General features: G+C 47.7%; 1 protein-coding gene across 5 annotated transcripts; it reads right to left on the minus strand.

Annotated features, from left to right (window-relative positions):
- On the minus strand, positions 1-15,994 carry BMI1 (BMI1 proto-oncogene, polycomb ring finger). Of its 5 annotated transcripts, XM_053953913.1 has the most exons (14): positions 15,818-15,994; positions 14,785-14,896; positions 14,617-14,680; positions 14,495-14,529; positions 13,821-13,880; positions 5,338-5,471; positions 4,829-4,925; positions 4,056-4,111; positions 3,883-3,933; positions 3,513-3,621; positions 3,377-3,422; positions 2,738-2,836; positions 2,318-2,398; positions 2-2,232 (listed from the first exon to the last, which is right to left on the minus strand). In XM_053953913.1, the coding sequence occupies exons 1-14, from the start codon at positions 15,948-15,950 to the stop codon at positions 1,903-1,905; spliced, it is 1,407 nt and encodes a 468-aa protein (XP_053809888.1). In that variant the 5' UTR covers positions 15,951-15,994; the 3' UTR covers positions 2-1,902. The 5 variants fall into 5 exon arrangements, with proteins under 5 accessions (XP_053809864.1, XP_053809855.1, XP_053809872.1 ...); XM_053953889.1 differs by lacking the exons at positions 13,821-13,880; positions 14,495-14,529; positions 14,617-14,680; positions 14,785-14,896; positions 15,818-15,994 and adding an exon at positions 10,459-10,974 and having other exon boundaries at positions 1-2,232; positions 5,338-5,466; XM_053953880.1 differs by lacking the exons at positions 13,821-13,880; positions 14,495-14,529; positions 14,617-14,680; positions 14,785-14,896; positions 15,818-15,994 and adding an exon at positions 10,459-10,974 and having other exon boundaries at positions 1-2,232.
- Between the last annotated feature and the right edge of the window lie 1,927 nt (positions 15,995-17,921).

A 17,921-nucleotide genomic window follows, 5' to 3' on the forward strand; every position in this document is an offset into this window, starting at 1 on the left:
TACAACCAGAAATACTGCCCATGAAAACAAGATGTTTGTCCTTTAACACCACATTATCAACAGAGGTAATTTGCTACTTTTCAATGAATTATCCCTTTTATTTGTTTATTTCTTTGATCAGCTATAAATGAAAGTTATTCGTGTATATAAAACTGAAGTTTTTACTGTTGAAATTGAACTGTACATGTTTACTACAGGAAAAAATATCAACTCTTGTTTAGTAAGACATATACATCAATAAGCAATAACCTTGTGGAGGATTTGCAATCACCTATAAAAACAAGCAGGACAAGTAACAGCAATTTATATGCAAAAGTAATGATTTAATGACTATAAGCAAGACAAAGCAATAAGAATTGTGCTTCTTTTGCAGACTGGAGACAATGAAATGTTTAACTACAATTTTTCCGTACAAACATGAAACAATATCCATATAGAATAAACACCCTCACAAATGTATAACTGATGGGTGATGAACACACACAAAGTTCGACCAAAGCAAAGCACAAACTGAAAAGTGTTCTGGGCTGTTCATATTTTATGGTGGAAAAGTTCCTCCTACTGAAAAAACCCCACCCATAGAAGCCTCTAATAAAATGCACCTACTTGCAGGCCATTAAAGAGAAGGCATTCTCCACAATTTATTGGAAATATTAAAGTACCAGTTGAATTTTAATGAAGTTAGTACTGTACCATATACATATATATTAAAACAAATTTAGATAAAATGCCTTCATCCAGCCACTTGCTGGTTCCTTAAAATTTATATCAAATAGTTTATGGCTTCTATAATGATTCCATGTGCTTTTAGAAACACAGTCCCACCACACCAAATAATAAAAAGGTAATCAAACAGGTCTAAAACTTCCATGTCCCTTGATTTCTTTTTTTCACTGTATCACTTCAACATTTGGTAAAGTAAAAATATTCCACTTGGAAGAAAAAAAAAAAAAAGACAAAGCAAGTAAAATCCTTTTAAGATTGCCAATTGCCTCCAGGTTATCAGAGACTTGAATGTGCTTCCCCAATACTGTAGCTCTCACACACAACGTGCTTCTTGCAGTATGAGCAAAGCTCAAACAGGCGGCATCTGCAAGGGTCGAACCTGTTTAGAAATTTAACAACCATATCATGAGTGCATGAAACACAATATTTTCTTTATAGTATTTATAAATATATCATACAATACTGTTTCCTGTTATGTCATATACCAATATGGCATTGTACAATAAGCATAATGCCATCTGATTCTTACAAAAGCGAATCATTTAAACAAGTCAGTAAATAAAACGGTAATACCCGCTTTTAGGCATACAGATTGTAAAACTGAAGTTTTCTTTTGATCGGTTCTGCGCAGCAACAGAGAAGTAAAAGATGCAACATAAGAATCAAAATGGCTAATACGCAAAAATTGTTATTCACAGTGACATGGCTACATATATGCATTCTTCTATGCATATTCTCTCAATTTTGTTGGATTTCAAGATGAAAAAGCACTTGCTTTCTACAGGTTCACAAAACAGTATAAGAACAATAACAATCAAAAAGAACGCAATGGAGGAGTTAGTCTGGATTAACAAACTACTTCCCAGGATTTGTATTGACTTCTGGAGACTCCTGGCTCCAGATGATGGGGACAGAAACAACTCCACATCATTCAGAACAGGTGAAGGTGTAACTTTCGTTTGTTTCCCAGTCCTCTGAAAAATTTACATTTCAATCTTGCGTTTCCAATAACGTCCATCCTGAATGTCACCTAGTCCGCCTTTTATAGCCAAGTTCAGTGTTACTACAAAAGAAAGCAATTTGGATGATAGTCACATGGATTAGCATCTATAAAGCTGTAATGGCATGGAGAGATCTATATAAAGGAGGGGTGAGGGTGGTAGCCTGGTTGGCACATCAACCAGATGAAGTGGCTGAGGAGCCATTTATTGATGTTTTCCGAGCTCTGTTGGTAAAGGAGGACTGGTGGTTACTGCTGGGGCTGCTGCTGGTGCCATTCATGGTACTGGAGATGTGGGGGAACTGGGGGTGAGGAGACTGGACTGGCGTGCTGGGGCTGGGCAAACAGGAGGAGGTGGAGGGGATGCCTCCTGCTGGGCTGCTTGCCTTGTCGCTCCCAGAGTCACTTTCCAGCTCCCCACTATTATTCAAGCCTTCCCTCTGGTGACTGATCTTCATCCTCTTGCAAGTAGGTCGGACCCGGTATTTCAAGGGCAGAGGCCCATTCTGCAAAGCAAAATGAAGACCCTGGTAAGTGCCCTGCCCAGGCCATGACCTGCACCCTCCCAGGAGGCACACTGGAAATACTCACCCGCCTCCAGGTATAGATGTAGGCAATATCCATTAGGGTGTAGTAGTCCTTCAGAGGCTCCTCTTCATACATCACATCGATCTGTTCAAGATATGAACCCGTGCATTAAGGAGCATCCAGGCACTTACCCCTAGCACATGACTGCTCTGAGGTAAAAGTGGCCCCACTTTCACAGATATCACAAACACATCAAGGAGCAATTTCTTAATACTTTGGTATTTACAGCACTAAAAAAAAATGACGTCACCAAACTCTACAGACAGATCTTTTAAAAATAAGCCAAATAATGTATGGCACACACCAGAAATACTTGCCTGTTTCCACTTGCTGGGACTGGCTGTAATGAGAAAATGAGTCCTACCAAAAACAACCCCCAAAAACCCCAAACAAACAAACAAGTCACTCTTTCTCCATGGGTACCTGGAAAGTGTTAGGTATATCCATCTTACTCCGCAGGAACTTTCTTAGATGCATCACTGTCATTGCTGCTGGGCAGCGCAAGTATCTTTTGTCATTCACCTAGTGGCATAGCAAAGAAAATCAGTCTGTTGAGAATGAGCAATTACTCCCACCAATGTTGTATTCTAGCATTTTGTGTTGAAAAAAGTGCACCTTACTAAATGATGAACTGTAATACAACAATACCTGCTGTCTTAGAGGGCACATCAGAAATAAGTGGCAAATTACAGTTCTAGAGAAAATAATTTTAAATTGCAACTAAATATAAGTAAATATTTGTATTATATTTAATATCTTTTTAGGGTACATATGCAATACATGTTATTTTTTAATAAATTACTAAATATTTTTCCCAAACTTTGACAAAAAATCGGATTCTGCTTTAAAAATAATACTGCGGGTATTTTGAATTTTAAAAAGTTGCCTGCATATACAGTTGCATGAAAATGTTTTACCTCTTCTGTACCTAGTGCTATGACAGGAGGTATGCTTCCTTTATTCTAGACACACATACCTGCATAGTTTTCTCAGCTACCAACCCGCCCCAAAGTTGTGTGTGTGTGTGATATGTTTCCCCTGGAGTAAAGGAAAGTTATTTACCTCTTCCTTTGATTTTTCTTTCTCCTTATTTCCTTTTCGCTCCAGTCTGTGAGAAGAAATTACACAATTACAACAAATAATAAATACAGGTGCTAACAAATAGGTAAACATAAAATTTTGCCATTCTGGAACTTGCCTATTCTGGTCAAAGAACTCAATGGATAAGCTTATTATCTCATCGTCTGTTATAATTCTTTTGTCTTCATCAGCCACTTCTCCCCTGTCTTCATTAGAGCCATTGGCAGCTGCACAGAAATTTCCACAATAATTTACATTTTGAAATTCAAATCAGGAAGAACTGCAATTCTCAGAAACAAGAAAAAAAATCCTCACAGTAAGATAATGAATGAAAGCTACCTGACTGTTAAAACAATAAACTTTTATTATGCTGACTTTACTTCTTAAAATTCTGTGACGGTAATACATCACTTGTAAGTTAAAAAGGAAACAGTAAAACATCTAGCTCAATGCCACACATATTAAAGTTGCGAATGAGAAGCTTTTACCATCAGCCGACGGATGAGCAGCATAAAAATCCCTTCTTCTTTTCATTTCATCTAGATGGAAAAGCATATATTTTTCTTTTAGTAGTTACTCTGTAACTCACGGTATTGATATAGGATAGCGGCTCTGGTTTTGTTTTTCTGCTCTTAATAAAATACCTGATTTAACTACTTACTTTTGAAAAGGCCTGGTACTAGCTTGTATACAATATCCTGGAGAGTTTTATCTGACCTGAAAAAAGAACAACCCCACAACATAAAATTAAGCAGATGAAGCAATATTTCAATCCAAATGGCAGCTCCTTACTTATAAACTTTCACAACAACGAGGCATCTTCGACAAAGTGGGAGGCCAGTCATAAAAAGTTAACTTACAGGACCTTGTAATCAAACTAAATCCTGCTCTAAATACCACTCTGAACCAAAACTCATCCATGTTACCACAACTGAAAAAGAAGTCTCTCAGACTGAAGGAAGGCCTTAAAAAATCCATGTCCTTCCTAGAAAGTACAGAGAGCAAAATGCAGCGCTGACAACAAAATGTTTCTGAAAGGCAAATGATATCTTAAAGGCTTTTGCCTCTTAGTTTGGAAAGTTGCAGCAGGAGTTTTCATGACTAGGAGCTGTGGTTGGAGTGATGCATGTCTTGGAGATACAGAAAGTAGAGGCAAGAACTATCAGGTGGTACAGGAGAATGCGGGAGAGGGAAGAGGCATCAATGACTGGTCTATGCTAAAATAGGCCAACAAAAAGATCTAGAGGCATCTTCAGTTTCAATCAGTGAAGAAACTCCAAAGAGCGAACATACACACGAGGTACCTTGTAAATTGACAAGCCCTTTCAGATTTAAATTGCAGACGAAGAGATAACATTGACACCGACTACTGCTGGTCTCCCCATATAAAGCAAAAACGAGAGATGCAGTGTGCACTTCGCAACTTTCTCCTACCTTATATTCAAAAGCGGTCGAGTTTTGTGAACTTGGACATCACAGATAGGACAATACTTGCTGGTCTCCAAGTAACGCACGATACAAGTCTTACAAACTGTAAGTCAAACACCACAGGCTTTTAGTGATGCTCCTAGGTGCCGCTCAGATATGCATAGATAAAGGTGCGATTTTCTAAACTATGCAAGCTAGAGCAAATCGTCCATTGTCAGCAACATGCTGCTTAAGCTAAACAACTACCCAAATAAGCTGCAATTACCATGAAAAGGAGACGCTTATAGCACATATATTATTACTTTAACAAAGACCGTAGGGCCGTCCTCAGAAAATCTGCACCGCGGCTGGAACACCTACTTCCCCTCCCGTCGGGGAGGAGGAGGGCATCGGTCCCGAGCCCCTTGGGGGGTTTGGGCTTGGGAGGATTTTTTTTTTTTTTCGTGTGTGTTCCCGGGATGCCGGGAAAGGAGGGAAGCGGCGGGGGAAAAACGCGGAGCGCCGGTCGTACTTACAGGAGTGGAGGCACTCTATGATGGTCGTTGCATCAATGAAGTACCCGCCGCAGAGCACGCACATGAGATGGGGGTTTAGCTCGGTTATTTTGATTCTGGTTGTTCGGTGCATTTTGGCTTGGCGAGGAGCTACTCTGAAAGACACACAGACACACAGAGGACCGGTCAGCGGGGACAAGCGCGGCGGCGTCCCAGGTGCCGCGGTCCGGAGCATCCCCTTCCCCCGTGCATCGCATCGCATCCACCGGCGCAGAGGAAGACCAAGCGCGGAAGACGAAGGCGGCGGCGGCGCGGGGCCGGGTGGCGGGCGAGGGCCGGTCCCGAGGCCGGCGGGGCGTCCCCGCACCGCACCGCCCCGGGCCGGCCTGGGCGCAGCCCCGCGGAGGGGCGGTCGTTCCGCGGCACCCACCGCGCCGTTCCCCGGCGGGCACGGGCAATTCCCGCGGCGCGGCGGCACCGGCCGGCTCGGGCTGCGCGGGTGGCTCGGCGGCGATGCGGCGGGGAGCTCCGGGGGCGACACGGCGGGCACCGGGCTGCCGGCGAGCAGCACAAAGGGGAACCAGCGCCTCCCGGTGCGGCTGCCCTGGCATTTCCGGAGCGCGGGGAGGGGCGGCGGGGGGAGGGACGGAGGGGGGGACACACACGCACCTCGGAGCGGGGCCGGGCACCGGGGCGGCGGGGCCGGCCCGCCGGGGGGGTCCGGGCGGCTGCCGCTGCGGCTCGGTGCCGATCCGGATCTGCTCCGCTCTCCGAGGGGGTTGCTATAGCAACTTACACTTACACTTGGCATCCTGCCACCGCTGGGAACACACGAGAGCCGGGCGGGGGGCGGCCGGGGGGGCGGGCCGGGCCGGGCCGGGCCAGGGGGTGGGACGCGAGGCCCGGGGGCTGGCGGAGGGGGTGGAGGAACCAAGGAGCCCGCGGGGGTCTGGGAGCCCGGCTACGAAGGGAGGGAAGGGGGAGGGCGGGAGCGGCCCGGGCGGGGTCGGGTGGCACAGCCCGGAGGGTGCCCGGGCGCGGTGCGGGGCAGCCCGGCCGGCGGGGGCGGCCCCGGGCTTCGGGGTCTCAGCCTGGCGGAGGCGAGTGCCAGAGGCTCCTCCCGAGCCTCGGCCATTTCGGATCCTCTCAGGGGCCTCTCTCCACGTCGACTCGGTGCGAGGAGCTGGTCTGAGATAGCTCCTCTCCCCCTCCGCTCCCTCCATCCGGCGAGCAGAACCGCGCCGCGCTCCCGGGGACCGAGCCCCCTGCACCGCCAGTGGAGTGCCGAGCCCCAGCTCCCGTTCCACCGCGCCGGCATCCCCGCTCCCTCCTTCTCTGCTTTCCTCACTTTCCTTCCTACCTTTCCCTCACTCCCAACTCTTTTTCTCTCTTTCTTTCCTTCTCCCACCTTTTGACGCTTGTTTGAAAATCATCCCGCGGACGAGGCAAGCGCGGTGCAAAGTTTTGCAAAAGGTGTAAAGAGGTTTGCAACACCAGAGTAAGGTGCTTGGACGGGAGAAAACAAGTCTCTGGATACTTAAGTAACCCCCCTTTTCAGCAATAAAGCACACCGAGAAGGGGGAAAAAGCCCAAGCCGACTTTAAACGGTACATTAGTGACAACATGAGAAGGACCATGTGACCAGATCATTCCTAAAGCTAAATCAACACCTTGTCAACACAATGCAGAGACAAGAGCGAAAACCAAATGTCATTTTCATAGTCTGAAACCCATAAAAACCCCATCGGATCCACTGGCACCAACGCTAGATGTATACACACTGTTTAAAATGAGAGGGAATAACAGATAAAGGGAAAAGCACACACAGTGAAAAATCCCTGTCAGCCACGTCAATTGTAGATTATTTTGTCAACCAGATCCTGAAAAACGTAATGTAACAACGCTGCTCCACTCCAAGCTATTAATTTCCCCAGGTCAGTGCTCCCAGCACACCAGTTCCTGTCCCCTCTTCTCCCGAGGCAGAGCTTGCAAGACACCTCTCACCGCAGCACCGTAGGCTCAAGATGCGAGCAGCCACTCGCAAACTTCAATGTTAGGCAGCAGGAAAAAAAAAAAAAAGAAAAAAAAAAAGAAAAAAAAAAAAAAAAAAAAAAGTGGCAACACAGTAAGGTTTCTAAAAGCTTTGAACGTCAGCCAAACTGACCAGGACAGGGGTACAATATTCGTCAAAAGTGTGCACAGCGCCAACGAGCGACCCCGACCAGGAAACTTCTCTTGTTGCTGCAGGAGAACCCTTGAGTGAACAGCAGATAAAACTCCCCAACATCAAACCATAGCCGGCCAGCACAAAGAAAAGCAAAGTTTCAGAAGCACCAAGCCAGACCAGGTCCCCAAAGCTGTTCCCAGCACCGTGCGGGAAAGCAAGATCCCCGCTGCATTGTGCTGCGGTTTAAATGTCGCTTCCAGGGTCCCTGACCCTCCACTTCTTCCTTTTAAACTGATACCGAGGTTTTGCTTTTCCCAGAAAAGGCAGAGACGGAGTTTCTGCATGCCTCTCTGAAGAACCCAGCGCCCTGAAGCTGATGGCTCTGCAGTCCCTTTAGGTACTTACACATGGACAGCTTTCACGGTTCTGTGTTTTATTTGTTCAAGTCACTACCTTATAATTCATAAATATCTAAACCAAGAAAAAAACTCAGCAGTGACCGAGGTCACACAAGTCGGCTGACCGAGAATTCCTTCCCAGCCCTGACAGACTGGGACAAACCTTTCAAGACACTAACGCGTTTATTTCACGCAGGCGAAGCCCCTTCCTAAATGGAGGGGGATTAAATTCAACCGTGAAACCTGTTTTGTCGAAGCAACCCCTAAATGCGGATTATTTATTGCCCAAAGTTAGCACATTTTCAACGTGCTATGAGCTATCTTGAAAATCAGTGATTTTCCCCAGCGAGCTGAACTAGGCACTTAATTTCTCCCTAAAAGCCACCCGCACAGGCACACGCGTGTCTGTGCCTGCGGGGATGTAACATGAACGCAGCACATTTTACTACATCAGCCTGAGTTTAATATCTTGGTACGAGGGAAACCCTTTCAGATGTTTTTTCTGCTCCTGCTGATCGCACGGTGAATGCCAACACTTCACAAAAATACAAACAGCCTCTTAGCCAGGACAATATATATTTACACATTGACACATGGAACAACTAAACGGAAAATATATGTGGATAATACGTGCTACAAGTAAACACTGCCAGCCAGCCGATCATACAGAGGCCTTAAAGAAGTTATGTCAAAATGAAGAAAAACAGAAGTGTATTCTCCTGCTAAGAATCAACTACATTATTAAAAATCCATAAAGGCAATAAGCTATCAAACCTTACTCGACAAGGTCTCTAACAGAAAATACATACATAAAAAACCAGAAGCATCGCTCGGGTAGGTTTGTGTACTTTGTACCCATCTCCTCTTGGAAAACTCTCATCAGGAATAAAGCAGCCTTCATTCTACATTTTCACCCATTATCAGCCAGAGCCACTTGTACTATCGAGCCTGTTATTACTCTTTCGCTTAAGAATGGCCGCATATGTTTTAAAGGAGAGGACAGTAGTTCTTTCAGAGGAGGCACATAAACCTCAAGTATCTTTGCACAACTCGCTGCAGCGAGAAAAGACCTGAATATTGGCAACAGAGTGCAAAAGAACCCCAGTCTCTTAAATCGCCTCCCTGGGACTAAGCGTAAGACACAATCTATCTACTTTTAAAAATACAGCAAAATGTTTATTTTGTAATATCTAAGCAATCAGGTAGGTCAAAACTTCGTGTCTCTGGCAAAGTGCAACACAAGTTTCAGTTTCCAGGACGGGCTGCACAGAGTCACTCAAAGTAGTTTTACTGGACTGTACTGAACGTCCCTGGTCTTAGGGACAGTCCCATAACAGAAGCTGCTCTCACTACTACAGACTATGCAAAAAAATTCTTTTAGCGACAAACTTGCAAAAGGGCACACATGCCCAGGTTTTCTTTGACTTTCCTGGAGAGTGGAGGAATGAATAAAAGTTTTTAGAGGCTAAAAAGTTACTGCCTCACTTTTATGGAAATGCGATTCTTTTTCCTGCTTCTTTTCACCTGATTATTTGCAAATGTTTACAGCAGACACACAGAAACATCCCGCTTTATATATTACCAAGGCCATTCAATTATAAAAACATAACACCAGCAACTTTCAAGTGCTGCCCATAAGCAGCACGAGGAGCCCACTCGTGACATCTTTAAGATCTGACAAAGGATTTCATGTAAATTTACCCTTCCCGGGCTCAGGGTAAAAAAAAATACCAACCAGAGAAAAGAAATTCACACACACCACCCCCCCTCCGCGTCCCGCAGACACATCACCTTTGCTCCAAAGGCTCAGCAGACCGCTCGCCCCAGCTCCCCAAGACCGCATTAAAAGTGCTATCCTTACCCCCCAAAAAAGTTCCTTCTCGGAGTTGACCACCCCTTGCCTCTCCCAGTAGGCACAAACCCCTAAAGTTCAGCATTTAGAGCAGAAATGTAAGAGGAGACATTGGAAACAACTGGGAACCGCCATCTTACAACCCATCCAATTTCACAGAAGTACTTGTCCAACTTAAGTTAATAACATTTTCTGCTGGGTGCCCCGGCGCCTAACAACCCCCCCAGGAGGATCGCTACCCCCCACTGGCTCCGTCTCTATAAAATGGGTGCATTATCTGACATTTTAACCCCCCCCAGACACATTTCTTTCGGGGAGGACTGAAATCACTTGACCCAGGCAGCTCCAGATTTCACGAACGTCCCTGTTTAATCAAAATCTGCCTTTAAACAAAGGGCGCTCGGGCCGGGCTGGCAGCAGGGTCGGGAAATATAAATATTCTCCTCGGGGGCCATGTGCACAGAAAGGTTTTAGGGGGCGTCTGGAGAAAGAAAGGAACTAAAATTTGCAAATGTGGGTGCGTAACGCGAGCGAGTGCACAGGCTGCTGCTGCTGCGTGTCTGTATGTGTGTGTGTGGCTAGAGCAGCCTGTCAGCGCTTTTCCCATACGGAGAGCTCGGGGGACACCTAGGCGCCCCTTTGCAGCCCCCAAACCGGCCGAAAACCGCCGCCGAGCCCCCTTCGCCCCCCGCCCCTGGTAAGGCGACACCTCGCTTCATACGTACCCGGAAAATGGAGCCGGTTGGTGATGATCGGAGCGGCCAAAAAAGACAATGAAAGTTAAAAGTCGTTCAGCAGAAAATGAATGTGAGCCAAGCGGCCATCTTGAAATGAACTGCAGACGCTGTCAATTGCAATAAGCTTATTGCCGCCGCCGCCGCTGCGCTCCGCTCATTTTAGTTACAGAACGCCCGGGTCTCCTCCGCTCCTCGCGGGCCCTTCTCGCTCGCTCCCTCGCTCTCTCGCTCCCTCCGAGTTGGCCGCCCGGGCGGCTCAGGCGCTGGGAGCGCACAGTCTCCCTGGTCCGGATGGGTCCTCTCTCCACCAGCCCATTGTCTCTCCCTCTGCCCCCTGCTCCGCCTCGCGGCCTCTCTCGCGTTCCTTCTTTTATTATTATTGTTATTATTACGAGTATTATTGTTGTTGTTATTTCATAGTTGGTGGCGGGGACCCGGGGAGGGAAGGAGGGCGGGCGGGCGGGAGGAGGGCGGAGGAGGGAAGAATGCAACGCTGAAGGCACACAGTGGAAACTGACACCGTCCCCAAAATGGCTCGGAGTTCGCCCGCCCCGCCAGCGTCACGTGGGGCGCCTCATTCCTTAAGGGCGGCCTGGGAATTAGCGGCGCTGCCGCCGGGGCCCGGCAGCCTCCCCGTGACCCAATCCCGCAACCCGGCCGCCTCCTCCCCCTCCGCCTCCCCCCTTCGCTCCCTCCCTCCCCTCCCCCGCCCGCTCACCCCCTCCCTTCCCTCCCTCCTCCTTTCCTCCCTCCCTCCCCTCCCCCCGGCCCTGCACGCGCTCGCCCGCGCGCCGCCGATGCCTCCTTTTCCTCACCGCCCGCCCCGACCCCCGGCCCCGCTCCGCGGCTCCCGCCCGCCGCGGCCCCAGTGCCTCCCGCCCTCCTTCTCCGCGCTCCCTCCGCCCGCGCCGCGGCTCCCCTGCAGCCACGGCGCTCCCCGCTCTCGCCCCGCGCCCCCCGCCCTGCCCTCTCCATCCTCCCCGCGCCGCAGCCCCACAGCCCGCACGCCCTCCGGCCCCACGCGCCGCCCGTCACCCTGCCCGCGCAGCCCTCGCCTCCCTCCGCGCACTTGTTGCGCGCTCCCACCCCCGGCCGCCCCGCACGCCCCGTCCCGCCGCGGAGGGACCCCCGCGGGGATCCGCACCGCGGCCTCGCGCCTCCGCCACCGCGTGCGCGCTGCCGCGCGCCCCTCGCCCCGCCGCGCCCGCCCGGGGCCGCGCGGAGCCGCCGGCGTCGAGGCGACGCGTCCCCTCGAGGGCCGCGCGGACGCTTTTCCGCCCCGAGCGGCGGCGGGAGCCGGTGTCGCGGGGACCCGCGGTGTCCCCACATCCCGCGGGCGGGACGGGCAGCCCCGGAGCGGGAGGGAGAGAACCGGGGAAAGCCTGGCGGTGCTCGCCTCCGGCGAGGATAAGACACCGCCCGCCGCTCGGGCGCTGAGGAGCGGAGAGGAAAAAGCCCTGCTCCGCTGTGAGGGACCGGCCGCCGCCGCGCATCCTCCGCGGGGCCGCTCTCCCTCGCCGGCAGGTGCGGACGGACCGCGCCTCGGAGCCCCTCCGCACCTGCGGGCGGGAGCGAGCGGCCCCGCGGAGATCTGCGGTGCCGGGCGCGGCCCAAGGCGAGCGGGAGATGCTGGGAGCAGCCGCGCCGTCGAGCTGGAGCCGCCACCCGGCTCCGCTCCATTCCGCGGACTCTGCCGGCTTTCCGTGAGGGGCTCCGGCTCCACAAGATTAAACCGAATGCTCTCTTGCCCCCCGCGCCGGGGTCCGACTTTTCCTCGTAGGAGAGATGTAAGATCGGCTGGAAATGACAAAGCGCGGCGGGCGATTTAGCAAACGCGCCGTAGCCGCGGCACGGGAAGAAGGCGCTTTTGCCTCACTGAGCTGATCTAACGTTTAGCATCTTACTTTTAGGTACAGCTAATTCATCCATAGAAATTGCACAACAGGCGCAAATAAACCTTTATTAGATCACAGAGAAAAATAAGTAGTGACAGTTGTAAAAATATACAAAATAAGATAGAAGGAATACTTTGATGACATGACAGTTCAGCAAATATTTAACAGGAGTTAATAAAAAAAAATTACATGAGCAGGGAATACCCAGTGCAGAAGTAAAAAATTCACTTAATTCACATCCAATGACTTTAAAAAAAGCCCAGTTTGCATCAAGAGATGAAAGACATTTGTCATTTAGGAGACACTTAGGAAGGAGAGTGCTTCAGCAGGCTGACACCTTCCTTCAATCACATCTGAGTCGCTCGTTCTAGACTTTTTGCAGCATCTTTTAGCTTTCCCACTAAGTCCTAAGAGATGAAATAGAGTCTTAGAATCAGCATATTTTTAAAGGTCAGCTAGAAAACAGAATATTTTTTTTAAACAGAGACTCAAGTGAAACCAACACCTTATAGTAGAAAAAAAGTGTTGCAACTGATGAACAATGCAAGCAAATAATTAAATAGCTCTGTGTTTTACAATGTAGTCAGAAAAGTGGGAACTGAAGGAAAACACTTTTTAAAATTTATTTTCTCCTAAAATAGATCATTATTATTTACACGTAGATTTTATTGGTATTGCCACAATGGCTAATGCTGACATTTGCTTCAGGCTTTGACATACTACATGGATTTCTAAAACACTGAAAATATTTTGAGTACAATTTTGTACTAGGACCATTCTCCAGCCAAAGAACATCAGATTTCACTGTGCCAGTAAACCAACTAAAAACACTCATTACTGACAAAAGTCAGAGACACATTTAAAAAGAGGAGGTGTAAACCTTAAGTTTTAATATCTTGCTTTTCCTCTCCCACCAAGCCCTCTTCCCAATCCTCCACAGTTTGGTCACTTCCAAGCATTACAATACCTCTATTGTTCAGTTACACATTTAAATCGCTAAACAAAGATCAACGTTTGTTTCAGGACATTTCTTACATGTCATTAACACCACTGAAGAGCCTTCAGTTCCTTCTCTATTTTTAATCATGACACATTTAAATCACTGAACCAGCTTCTTTAATCATTTCTCTAAAGCACGGGAAATCAGGATTTCAGAAAATGATGAGTTTCCTCCCACATGTACATATGGATTACAGTTATGAAAACAGACAAAATATTTATGCACGTATGTAAAACACTCCCCATGCAACTAAATTCAGTTACTTTCCAACTTTATTTGAAAAGACAGTAAAAAATACACTTAGATAACTTTTACGGAAAATTCTCTTACCGTCCCAGTATTGGATTTTTTTTTTCAAGTAATAGTGTATATAATTTCATTTTGATTGGCAATTTGTTAAAAATATGTACATCCACAACTGGAGCTAAGCACAGAAAGATGAAGGAAATAAGTACCTGTAATTGCTCCATTGTACAACTAAAACTAACATCTGGGTGTGATCCTGAATCACTGTTCTGAAGGGGAAAAAAAAAAAAAAGAAACAGCAATGTCTATTTTATTTTAAAAATATCTTGAAATTGCATTTTTTCCTTTGAGGGTGCTGGGAATACAGTACCTCTACGTTTAAGGTCACCAGATAGGAAGGCTGATAAGTTTTATGAAGTTGATTGTTCTAAATTAAAAACAAAGAACATATAAAAAGCCAGGTCTCAGTATTAAAACAGACTAAAGAAACACCTTGATGTGTTAAAATTACCTTGATCTGATATTCCAAGCGCCAAGACACATCAGTTATATGGAGAGGAGATCTGCCTATGCTGAAAGACACAACAGTTACAAGTCTCCTATGCTAAAAGAAAAGGTCATTTTCTCAAGCTGTCCATCAATAAAGAACTTTTCATGATCCTGGTAATGCTTTTTGGGAAGTTCTAAAAGATTATTTTAGAGTAGAACTCCAAATGAAGAAAAGTTTCTATAGCTGTTTTCTAGAGTTTGTTAAAAATGCACTTTATTTTTTAATGGAACAATATTACTTACTTTAATCACCTAAAGTATGCAGAAGTGTTTTCCAGGACAGTTTCAAACTAACTGTAAGTGAAACCATGTCTCTGCTGAGTGATTGACCTACCTTCCCAATAGGATTTCCAACGCATCCTTGTTTTTCTGAAGCAAGAGAAAAAACAAATTTACTAGGTTCAATAAATTTCTATGAAAGGAGAAAAATTGATATGTTAAAGTTGGTTTAAAAACCTGATATTCGGTGCAAAATTGTTCTATTCTCTCTTTATCCAGTTTGCAGTCTTCTAGGCACGTGCTACAGGGAAAAAGAATTTATTAGTTTTCTGTTAACATTAACTCAGCAGTACACTTCTAAGTAACAACTGCTAGAAAAATGGTGTAACTTCCAAGTATGAGTACCTTATAGCAGATATGTCAGCTTTCTGCTTCCCTGCCTCCAGAATACACGTTGCAGCCGCAGCATGGCAATGTTTTAATACTGTAGGGTCAATATCTTTCAGGTCTGGATCGTCTAAAATAAATGAATTACTGATGACACACTTATTTGCCAAACCCCAGCACACGGTACCAAAAACTGCTGCTCGCCCTTTGAACGCTATCTTTCCCACAAAAACGTCAAAATGAAACACATTTGGTGTTTCAGAGCGAAAGGACAGAGCAAGTAGGCAAGGTGTGAGGAGGTGGAGGAGAAGCTGAGGGGCTGAAGCACTGGCTGGGGCAAGCCGTACCAGGCGGGGCTGTGCGGCGCTGAGCGCCCCGCCGCCTCTACATGTCCTTCCCATAAAAAAAAAAAAAAAAAAAAAAAAAAAAAAAAAAAGAAAAAAAAAAAAAAAAAAAAAGAAAGAAAGAAAGCAAGAAGGAAAACCTCAATTTCCTCTGCGAGCCCCGTCCGCGATCCTCAGCAGCCTCTTAATGGCGAGGAGCGGGACTGGGGCCACCGGCCGGGAGGGGCACCGGGACCGCCCGCCGCCCCCGCCCGGCACCGGCAGCTCCCTCCGCCCGCGGAGGCGGCGGCGGAGTCATTAACACCGCAAAATTAATTGCACGGCCGCGCATCCTCGTGCCGGGGTTGCCGTAGGACGTGTCCACTCGCGAAAACCCCCGCGGGGTCGCAGCGAGGGAACACCGCCTCCTTAGCCCAGCCCAGCCCAGCCCAGCCCGCGGACCCGAACGCGCGGGGGGTCCCTTCCCGACCCGCCCCCCTTATTTCGGACAGGTCGGAGCTTTAATGAAGCAGGAGAGCATTAGCGATGACACCCCGCGCAGCGGCACCCTGGAGCCGCCCGCGGGCAGGAGCCGCCCCGTGTGTGTGCGTGGGTAGCACGGACACGCGCGTACATTCGCGGGGGCGGACGGAGCCCCGCGCCCGCCTGCGCGCTCCGCGGAGCGGCGCGGCCCGCACCGCGCCACCCCCCACCGCGCCACGCCTTACCCAACCCGGCCTGCGGGTGATCCAGGAGGCTGCGGAAGGCGGCGCGGAGGAGGGCGGCGAACGGGCGGCGGGGGAAGCGGCGGGGGTCGCCCAGCAGCCGCCACCCGCCCTGCGCGTACGGCGACAGCTCCATTGTGGGCGCCGTGACCTTCGACACGCGCCCACGTGACGCGCGCGCAGCTGATCGCGGGCGCGAGGCGGGGCCGCCGCCGCGGGGCGGGCGCGGGCGGGGCGGGAGGCGCCGGTGCGCGGCCGCGGAGCCCCGCGCGGTCCGCGCCTCCCCGCGCTCCCCTGCCACACCCAGCTCCGCCGCTGTCATCTCCACGCGTGTCCAGAGTGTCGCCCCTCGCTCCTTGGGGTTCGGAGTGGGAGGCGATGCTGTTTTCGTGGGAGATGCGCCGCACGGGCGTGTTTTGGGGTGTAATTAGCTCTCAACGAATGTTGAAAGTGCTCGTATCTCGTGTAATCCCTGAAGCGCTTGTATCTCAGTAGATGTCTAACGTGCACGTGTTGGCGTGAAGCTTTACAGCCCAAAAATGTGTTGCTGGCGATCTCAAATCCTCAGGAACAGAACCTTATCCCTTCGTTATAGGGAATCATAGAACCATTGAGGTTGCAAAGGGCGTTCAAGATCATCAAGTCCAGCCCTCGACTGGATACCACCATACCCACCCAAGCATATCAGAGCGCTACAGTCTACTCAGTTTTTTTGACATTTCCAGGGATGGTGACTCCATCACCTCCCTGGGGAGCCTGTTCCAATGCTTAACCACTCTTCCAGTAAAGAATGTAATTTCGCTTCTAAAATGTCTATGTGTATCATCAGATATTCCCCTCCTCTCACCATGCTTATAGATTTGCGTATCAAACCACGTTTTTTACCTGTGGTTATGGCCAGCTGAAATGTGAACTTACTACTAAACTAATTTCTTTTTTCCTAAAGTAATTTTCTAAACCAGGATTGCTGTTGTATTTTGGCAAAAGGCTTTGTACATTTTGACATACAAAAAATAGTTACAGATAAACAAAACAGCCTTTTCTAGTGATTTAGGAAAGGTGTACAACTGCTGTCTGAAAACATTTCCATGAAAATTGAATAAATTCTTCATGAGGTATGAGCCTCTTATGTTAGCATTTTATTCTTTAGGTATTGAAACATTGCCATAATCCTCAAAAATACTAGAGTTTACTAAAGTAACTCAAAAGTAAACAATGAAATATTGTGTGGTTATATGTCAGCTAAGGACCAAATTACTACTGATGTAATCAAAAAAGGTAAAGGCCTTAGTGTGTTACAGGAATCATTAATCATGATGTAGATGACCTTTGGAGTTCATGTACAGAAAATGTTTTAGATCGCATTTTTTTCTGTGTGTGTGTCTATTCTGAATGGAAGGTAACAGAATGTTACTGTGTTACTTGGCATTCTTTATTGAGCAAACACTTCTGCTGAACAATTCTTAAAGGGAAATGCAATGCTGAAAGCTACTCAGCCTAAAAAATATGATTAAAAGCTAATGGCCTTTGCCAGATTAATTATTTTAAAATAATGGCTATGCAATGTCAAACAGAACAAAAAAATTAATTTCTTCTGAACTTTCATGGCAATTGACTGCAATTCTAGCAATTTTTTGCTAGAATTAGACCTGCTGATTTAACCAAAAAGCTGTTTGGAATTTTGTATCCATTACTCTCACTAATTACAATCCGCCATCTAAACGCTTGGTCCTGCTTTGGAGGCCAGTTCCAGCTTTGTCCTAGAACAACTGGTAAGATTAGACTTTATCACGTCTCACCAGAAAATTTTGTGTTTATTTGAATCATGCTACACTTGAGGTCATCCATCAACTTCTTTTCTTTTTCATTTTTTGTGATTTTAATATTTTTGTGATATTAATTAATTAATGTTTTCTGCAAACCCAGCCAGTGCATGCATCTCCTTCAGTATGGATGTAGGCTATCAAAAGATTCTGCCTGCAGTTTCCTGCCTCCTGTGGGTTGTCTGGTCACTGTGTTATTGAGGTAAAGAGGAAATTGAGGTAAAGAGGAAAATCATACTGGCTGCAGGATCAGGCTCTCATTTCTAACTCTCATGTATAATATT

This window comes from Vidua chalybeata, chromosome 1 (genome assembly GCF_026979565.1).
Source record: "Vidua chalybeata isolate OUT-0048 chromosome 1, bVidCha1 merged haplotype, whole genome shotgun sequence".
In the NCBI taxonomy this organism is placed as follows: domain Eukaryota; kingdom Metazoa; phylum Chordata; class Aves; order Passeriformes; family Viduidae; genus Vidua; species Vidua chalybeata.